Genomic DNA, 9,473 nt, shown 5'->3' with positions numbered 1-9,473 from the left:
CTCCACGCTCGGCATGGAGACTGATGCATGGTTTGATCTCACGAACCATGAGATCATGACCTGAGTCGAAAGCAAGAGTCAGATGCTCAACGGACTGAGCCACCCAGGCACCACTGTATTCCAATTTAGTTGGTGAAGGTTGTTTCCTAAAGGCTGGCACAGGTGGCTATCCATCTGATAGAAAATAAGGTTTCCCTAGTACGCACATTTTAACAATTCAGAGGGATTAGAGATCTTGAAGTAAAAGGAAACAGTACATTTTCAGTGAACGTGCATAAAAACGCAGATACAAGCCACAGGTGAGCAAAATCATTGTAATTAAGGCAGGAAAATCAGAAGTAAGAAGATAGATATATTTAGCTGTATAAAATTTAAATCATTTTGGGGACATAATATCCAACCCAAGGCAATAAACGATAATCTGTGAACTTCATTTGAAATGCTGCTAGCTGCAGAATAGGCATAGACTTTATGGACATATAATAACAATAGACATGTAACAATGAACCTGGTGATCAAGTATGTACATATTGGCTCAAATTCAGTAACGGTTGAAGAAAACAAGATCTCTCGAGATGACTGGGTTGAAATTTTTAAACAGGTAGAAACAAGAGATTCTCTAATTTTTCTGGGAGGAATGGGAACCACTGCGATGTTGAGAAAACAACCTGAAGACGCTACAAATGTGAAAACACAGATGTTCTTTAACTCAGAGATTCTCAGTCTCGGCACCCTTGACGTTCCGATCCAGACTGGTCTCTGTGCTGTGTGTCCTGGGCTTTGAATGTGTTTACAGCATCCCTGGCCCTTCCTAACACCCCCCCCCCCCACCATGTGACACCCAAATGAGTCGTGTCCGCCTGAGGGACAGTGTTCCCTCCAGTGGAGAACCAGATTTTTCACATAACAATCTCAAAATATTTTTGTAGAATTGTCATAATAGCAATGCATCGAGAAAAGCTAGGAAAAGCTTTCGAAGTGTGAGTAGCACAGCCGTATCATGAAACATTATGCAGACATTGAAATAAAGAATCAGCCTTTCCCTAGTCGGTTGGAGACAAGTCCATGAGGTAGTTTTGAGGAAGAAGGAAGAGTGGACGCATGTAGAAGAAAAGACTACCCTAAAACCTAAAGAGCGTTTATGTCGCCCACAGCCCGCCATTCATTCATCCGTCTGGTTATGAATGTGTACGTGCGTCTAAGATAGGAAGAGAAGCTTTATGAGAACCTCACGAATAAAGACTTCCAGGAGGAGTGAAATTAGGGCAAGTTTCAAAACAACTGTGTGAAACGAAATTATGTGAGAATCTAAAAGCGACTCACAAAAGGCATAAAATGATTTAGTGGTATCGAGGTGGGTCACTGATTTCAGATCACACTTCCAAACACGTGGAAAGAAAAGAATGCGATAGAATCACCTTTATCACTGGGGAAGGAGCCATATCTAAATGCTAAATATTTTCTTATCATGACATATGGATTCAAATATGCTTATGGAGGGTAAAGGTGATCTTCAGTCAAATGTAAAGAAGCCGTGGTAGTCAGAGATAACGCAACTTCCAGAAATAGACCTTTTCACAAAGGGCCAAAAGGAACTGCAGGGAATAACAGAGATGGGAAGGCACGTGGAAATGTGTATAGACAGTGATTTGTGAGCAATGTACAAAATGCCACGTATATTCCTTTTTGTTTATAGCAAGAATTTGCAAGTGAAGAGTATTAGTGACAGCTCACTATAGGATAATGAAGTCAGGCAAATAAATAAATAAGTAAATAAGTAAATAAATAAATAAATAACAAGAGAGAACACAGTATAACCGAGTGACAGATTTGACCCTATATTACTAATGAACACAGTCCTATCTGTCTATGTCACAGTGCGTATATGTCTAGATGTACACAGTAGAACTCAATGGTAAACGGCAAAGTGGGGAAAATAACACCGAACACCCCATCCACTTCCTTTTTAGAAAGAATGTAATCAGAAATGGAAGTAGCACCTCCCCGACTCCCCTGTACACATGCAAAGACCCGTTAGAGACAATGTGTAAATGAGGCAAGCAAGGAATAACTAACCCACAAATATAGTCAACTTCGTAGATAATGAAATCACTGCAAAGCAAAGCTAGGTAACCATAGTTTTTACTTATCACATCATGGTGGTCATACGAATACCCAGAGCAAGAGCACGCTGTGAAAATACCGCATAATGTACGGAGAAGTTGAATCTCTATGTCGTACACATGAAACTCGTGTAACATGTATGAATATAGGAACAGTAGATGTAAATTAAAATCATTCACTTTTGATATTCTTTTTTTCCCTGTAAAACAGAAGATAAAAATGCATTCAGAAATCGAGTTAACTGATCATATACTTGTTCAGAAGAGAAGTGCCCCATGGTCACACATGACATCATGGATGAGCCTTAGGAACAATGTAGAGTCGGGGCGCATAGGTGGCTCAGTCGGTTGAGCGTCCGACTTCAGCTCTGGTCATGATCTCACAGTCTGTGAGTTCAAGCCCCTCATCGGGCTCTGTGCTGACAGCTTGGAGTCTGGAGCCTGCTTTGGATTCTGTGTCTCCCTCTCTCTCTCTGCCCCTAACCCACTCGCATCCTGTCTCTGCCTCTCTCAAAAATAAATAAACTTTAAGAAAAAATTCAAAAAAAAGAAACAGTGTAGAGTCTCACAGCTCACTATAGACTCGCGAGGAGACAAGCACAGCTCAGAACTATCCCCAACATACAATATCATTTGGTAATGAAAGCATTACATTAAATCATTTTCTTTTAAATGGCTTATTATGCAGCAACGGCTAACTGATTCAATGATCACGGTGAACAGAAGTAAGGACAATTATAATCTGCTGCCGACTGTTCTTGGTATTTATTCTTATATTTGAAGCCTGCATTCATGGTACCTCTGTTATTTCAGTTTAGTTCAGACAACTGCATATAAAACCTCTCACTGAGAAGCACCTTAGTGGCTCAGTCATTCGAGTCTCCAACTCTTGATTTTTGCTCAGGTTGTGATCTCACAGTCATGAGATCAAGCCCCGTTCAACTAGGAGCCTGCTTAAGATTCTGTCTCCCTCTCTGCCTCTTCCCCTCTCTACTGCTCACTCCCCCTCTCCCTCTCTCTCTCCTCTCTCTAAAAAACAAACAAACAAAAACAACAAAAACAACAACAAAACAACTACCTCTCATTGAGGGTCATTTCCCCATAGCCAGGAAAGATTGAAAATGTATGCATTATTGTGTTGGAAAACTGGAGTCCCTGATTCACATGACCAGACAGGAATGCAAGCTCCCTCTTATGTCATCCCTTGAACATAGAAGATGAATAGAATCCTGAGCCTGAGAAACATGTATAATGGAGGATAATGACCATTCGACACCCCTTTCATGGTTATGACAAAATTTAGAAGGAAGGGTGATATATTTCTTTTACAACAATGAAAGCAGTCATACCAAAGGCAGCATAAAGATTTCAGGAAGAAACAAGGAGATAATTCAATAAAAATAGAAAAATGTCAATCAGTCCTTCCCCGTTTGGATAAGCCCCCTTACACATGGCCACCAATCCTCCATACTCCAATGAATACACGTACAGCATGAAGAATAAATATTTTAAAGAGCACAATGTGCGATTTAAAACTCCGCCTCATTGGGATGGGCACTCGATGTTGTATGTAAGTGATGAATCACGGAATTCACTCCTGAAACCAATATTGCAGGGTTTATTAACTAACTAAAATTTAATTGAAAAAAAATAAAATCAAATTTTGCTTCATCATATTAAAGGGCATCTGGAGTCTAAGATCATATTCTAAAGTCAATGTATCTATTAAAGTTTGTTGTTCCATGAAGACTTCTCTTGGACACGCGTATTTGGTGAACACTTGAGTAAGGAAGTGACTGTCGTACACATTGTGGACAACAAGGTACTAAGAGACCAGGATCCTAATGAGGAGAATAAAACCATCTATACGACACATTAATATATTAAGTGTCCACTATTAAGAAGAGCAGTTAAGATACTGATATACAAAGGAGCTTCAGACATATAAGCGAAAAAATGTAGCCTCAGATATTGTTCTATTTTAAAATCATATATATTTGTCATAAAGTGTGGTTGTTTCCATAGGTGGCGTATCAATCATGACAGTTCTTTTTGTTTGTCTGTTTCAAGTTTTTATTTAAATTCTAGTTAGTGAACATGTAGTGTATGTGTTGGTGTCAGGAGTAGAATTTAGTGATTCATCACTTACATACAACACCCAGTGCTCACGCCAACACGTGTCCTCCCTAATACCCATTGCCCATTTAGCCCATCACCCACCCAATTCCGCCCGCCAATCCTAAGACCTACAGAGAGCTAACCAGTGGTAATCGTGGCATTAAAAAAACACGTATGAAAGAAAAATGATTTGGTGTGACGCAGTTGTTTGAGAAAGATTATTTTTTAAAAACATCTATGTTGCCTCAAGGTAAATGAACATTTCCAAATATTTCAGATCCATGGTTGGAAATAAAATTCAGAAAGTGGGAAATACAAGGGAAAAATCTGTAGGATATCAGAGAGAGAAGAGTTTCATAGAGTGACTTACATACATGGCATATGGAAGTTGAGGACAAGGAAATAAACGGGAAGAGCAATACTACATCTACAGTCTGAATAAAGACCACAGTCTCTGACCCAGAGGCTTTGACCCCTGCAATCAGAGGCACTTCTTCAATCTTATGACGATTGGCCATGGAAGGGTCTCCTTCCCAAAGAATGCTTTCAGAGCCCTTTTCATGTCTTTGTTCCTCAGGCTGTAGATGAAGGGGTTCAGCATGGGCGTGACCACCGTGTACATCACCGAGGCTGTGGCACTTGACCGTGAGCTGTGGGTAGCAGCAGAGCTCAGGTACACGCCGAGCATCATACAATAAAATAAGGAGACAACCGATAGGTGAGATGCACAGGTGGAAAATGCTTTACACTTTCCCTGAGCTGAGGAGATCCCACGAATGGAGGAAACTATCTTACAGTAAGAGTAAAGGATCCCAATGAAGGGACCACCAGCCAACAAGACAGCTGCAAGATACATCACCACGTTATTAAGAAAGGTATCAGAACAGGCCAGTTGGAGCATCTGATTAAGTTCACAAAAAAAGTGGGGGATATGCAAGTGTGTACAGAAGGACAGCCGCAACATCATTAAAGTTTGTAACAGGGAATTCAGGACACACATGATCCAGGACACCAGAACCAGCAGCCCACAGAGCCGGGGGTTCATGATGATCGTGTAGTGCAGGGGGTGACAGATGGCCACAAACCGGTCATAGGCCATCACACTCAGGAGAAAGACGTCCATCACAGCAAAGAGTATGAAAAAATAAATCTGTGTGATACAGCCTGCATAGGTTATGACTTTGCTCTGCGTCTGGATGTTCACCAGCATCTTCGGGACGGTGGTGGACGTGAAGCAGATGTCTACAAAGGACAGGTTGGCCAGGAAGAAGTACATGGGCGTGTGGAGGTTGGGGTCTGTGCTGATGGCCAAGATGATGAGCAGGTTCCCAAACACAGTGATCAGGTACATGGAGAGGAAAAGCCCAAATATGAGGAGCTGCAGTCCTGGTTCCTCTGAAAATCCCAGAAGAAGAAACTTTGAAATTTGTGTTTCATTGCTTGGCTCCATGTGGTGGAGGTGACTTCTGGGAAAGAGGGAAATAAAATAACACAAATTTGTATTACTCACAAAATTGAAATGCTACAGTTTTTTTATTTTGCAGTCCAGAAATTCCTTTTAATATGTTGTGTACGGATATGGTCCCCTTTAGGGAATCATCGCTGCCACATCTGATATACTTTTTATTGTCAATCAGCTTCTTTCCTAAGAAATCATGTATTTTATACTTTTTCTGAGAAATGCTTCAATTATTCAGGGATATAAATTGAGTGCTGACCAGGTTTCAGGCACTATCTAGGCAATGAGTATAGAGCGCTGAAGAACAAAAATCCCTACAGCGATGGAGAAAAAATATGTAAGCAAAGAATATAATTATACAACTATCTTTCTGATACAATTATCTTTTGATTATCTCACCTTTTTGATGGTGAGGTGTTCTGTGAAGAAATGGAAAACAGGGATAAAGCAGAGAGCAAATAGGGCATTTTATTTTAATGGCATTTAGGCAAATTCTGTACATAGGTGGCATTGGAACACAGACATCATGTAAGACGGAGACATAGACACAGGATTCTGGGGGAAGGGTGTGGCTGGCAGAGGGAATGGCCAGAGCAAAGGCCCTGAGGAAGGTACTTGTTTCAAATGTTCAAGCGAGAAAGCAAAGCCAGCGCTGCAAGGGGAATGATCTTGAGGGACACTGATGACAGACTCTGTCACACATGTGAGGAGGGATGTGGCCTCTCTGCGACAACTGTGACCTCAAGGCACAGGGCCGTCCTTGTCCACACTGCCCCTCCCTCGGTATTCATCATGCTGCAGAGCCATCCCATGAATTGACACAGAACCCCGTCTTGGTGCCTGCTCTTGACTGAGTTCTGGCCTGTGTATTGTGTCACCTTGGGATTGAGGAGTCCTGGCCCCTCTTGTGAGGACTGATCACTCTCTACAAGTCACACACACCCAGGACACCGTGGTCTTCTGGGTTGTGAATATCCCTGTCCTCACAGCCCCCACATTCCTGGTTATGCTGGGAATGGATACAACCCAAGGAGACCCGATCTGCCATCTTTCCCCTGCAAAGTGTAGAAATGGTTCCCAGAAATGCTAATTCTTAAGCCTCCCCTGGACCAATCACCATGGAGCTCCATACTGGAATGTTAATTTTCCGCTGTGATTTACACCAGAGTAACAAAGTCTGCTCAATAAATGAAAGAGACAGAGGGTGAGATACAGAGGGAATGAAATCGATGAGGGAGAGCAATGATCTCATAAGCTGGGGTGGTCCCTGAGAGACTGTGAGGAAGAAATATCTCCCTTGCTTCTCCCCTGGTTACATCCCCTGATGCCCAGCAAAAATAATACGAGAATGAAACAAATTGTTTAAAAGACAGATAGTGATATATTCATGGCGTACTTGTACAAAACTATATAGATAAAAATATAAATAGATATAAATATTAACATGTCCGTTTATATTATACATCAAGAAAAACAAGCAAAGGGATAAACCAATACAATAAAAAAAAAAAGAGGCTAGAGTGGGAGAGAGCCAAAGCATAAGAGACTCTTAAAAACTGAGAACAGGGGCGCCTGGGTGGCTCAGTCGGTTAAGCGTCCGACTTCAGCTCAGGTCAAGATCTCACGGTCCATGAGTTCGAGCCCCGCGTCGGGCTCTGGGCTGATGTCTCAGAGCCTGGAGCCTGCTTCCGATTCTGTGTCTCCCTCTCTCTCTGCCCCTCCCCCGTTCATGCTCTGTCTCTCTCTGTCTCAAAAATAAATAAATGTTAAACAAAAATTTAAAAAAAAAACAAAAAAAAAAAACAACTGAGAACAAACTGAGGGTTGATGGGGGGTGGGAGGGAGGGGAGGGTGGGTGAAGGGTATTGAGGAGGGCACCTTTTGGGATGAGCACTGGGTGTTGTATGGAAACCAATTTGACAATAAATTTCATATATTGAAAAAAAAAGTCAGGCATTTTTATATCAAGCCTAGAAGACATTTTCCTGTACCTCCTGCATCATTATATGACTGATTTATTTCCATGTGATTGATAGGGAATGAGGTTAGCCCCTTCTCCCTCTTCTTATGTGGCACCTTTTCATTGCTATTCCTGGGCTTTGAGTAAAGATCTCTCTCTCAAACCCAATGGACACTCTCTAATCCTCATTCTGGATCTCATCCAACATGCAAAGGACTCCCCAGACCATGCTCTGTAAATCCTGCCCACATCATGACAGTCTCAATGCTACACTGTAACATCCAGAAGAGCAGGGACTTTATCCTCTTTGTTCATTTCTGTTTTTCACCAACTTAGTTGAATATATGTTTACTATAAAAAGATATCAGGGGCACCTGGGTGGCTCAGTCAGTTAAGCGTCCGACTTCGGCTCAGGTCACGATCTCACGGTCTGTGAGTTTGAGCCCTGTGTCAGGCTGTGGGCTGATGGCTCAGAGCCTGGAGCCTGCTTCCGATTCTGTGTCTCCCTCTCTCTCTGTCCCTCCCCCGTTCATACTCTGTCTCTCTCTGTCTCAAAAATAAATAAAAAACGTTAAAAAAATTAAAAATAAAAATGAAAATAAAAAAAAGATATCAGACTATGAAAAGTTACAGAATGGAAAGAATGAAACGATCCGGAAACCAGGGTAAAATAGTAGCTTGAAAACAACTGTCATAAGCAAAGTCGGATGAAAAATAAAAGCAAACTGGAACAGATAATAATAGCAATCATTAGTAATACCGACACGGATTAATAACTAAATTGTGAAAGACTATGAAAGAATATGACATATAATGTCCCTAGAATGTTCTGGCCCATGGCAGATGCTCAGTTATTATTTGTCGAATGAATCAGGAATTAGGTCTCAGTATATAAGGACATTTACTATACGGCAAGGTCGTATTTCAGTTTCGTTGGGAAAAGATGAATTGCTAAGTAACAGCTAGAATAAATGGATATCTATCTGGAAAAACATTAAATTGGTCCCCTCCCTCACACACATTACCCACACCAGAGGGATAATGACTTCAGTGTAAATGTAACCATACAATATATCGAACATCAAGAAAACTGCATATAACATTCACAGGTGGGAAAAACCACTAAAATAAAGCAAGAAACTCAGCAGTAAGAAGATAGGAATATTTAAATCAAGTTAAACATTTTGATGGTCAAAGAATGTTTCCAAAGTCAACTGGGAAGCAATGATCTGAGGAAATCTTTTGAAATGCTAAAAAAAAGCAGGGGAGGGGGAATAGCATATGGCCATATAATAATCAGAAAGGTCATCAAATATATGACATTTGCTGAAATTGAGGGACAGATTAAGAAACAACAGGAAATGTCTTCTTCACCCAGGAACCTGGGGAAAAAACTTAGAGCAGTGTTACTTTTTGTGTGGTTGGAACTTTTCTTTTAATCTTTATTTATTTATGAGAGAGAGAGAGAGAGAGAGAGAGAGAGAGAGAGAGCAACTAGGGAGGGGCAGAGAGAGAGGGAGACACAGAATCTGAAGCAGGTTCCAGGCTCTGAGCTGTCAGCACAGAGCCTAACGTGGGGCTCAACCCCATGAGCTGTGAGATCATGACCTGAGCTGAAGTCGGACGCTCAACCGACTGAGCCACTCAGGCGCCCCTGTGGTTGGACTTTTATGCGGGTAGTCTTGGGGTTACACTGAATTTGCTGGTGGAAAAGTGGGTATTACAGGTTGAAGGCAGGACCTGAAAGCAGCTATATTACAAATATTCATATTTTTAATGCAGGGTTTCTACGTCTCTGCCTATGGACATCCTG

The 9,473-nt window shown here is 41.5% G+C and overlaps 1 protein-coding gene across 1 annotated transcript; it reads right to left on the bottom strand.

Annotated features, from left to right (window-relative positions):
- Positions 1-4,722: 4,722 nt before the first annotated feature.
- Positions 4,723-8,763, bottom strand: LOC144614148 (olfactory receptor 7A17-like). Its single transcript, XM_078436661.2, has 2 exons — positions 8,741-8,763; positions 4,723-5,746 (listed from the first exon to the last, which is right to left on the bottom strand). The coding sequence occupies exons 1-2, from the start codon at positions 8,761-8,763 to the stop codon at positions 4,723-4,725; spliced, it is 1,047 nt and encodes a 348-aa protein (XP_078292787.2).
- Between the last annotated feature and the right edge of the window lie 710 nt (positions 8,764-9,473).

The sequence above is a fragment of the Panthera onca genome, chromosome A2, assembly GCF_046562875.1.
Source record: "Panthera onca isolate mPanOnc1 chromosome A2, mPanOnc1 haplotype 2, whole genome shotgun sequence".
NCBI classification, from domain to species: domain Eukaryota; kingdom Metazoa; phylum Chordata; class Mammalia; order Carnivora; family Felidae; genus Panthera; species Panthera onca.
This window is presented reverse-complemented; position numbering and strand designations above follow the sequence as displayed.

Coding starts and splice junctions, on each gene's coding strand:
- LOC144614148 (XM_078436661.2), bottom strand. CDS start 8,763: ATGTTATATGCAGTTTTCTTGAT. Junction 5,747..8,740: donor TTATATGCAGTTTTCTTGAT/GTTCGATATATT, acceptor CAATTTTGTGAG/TAATACAAATTTGTGTTATT.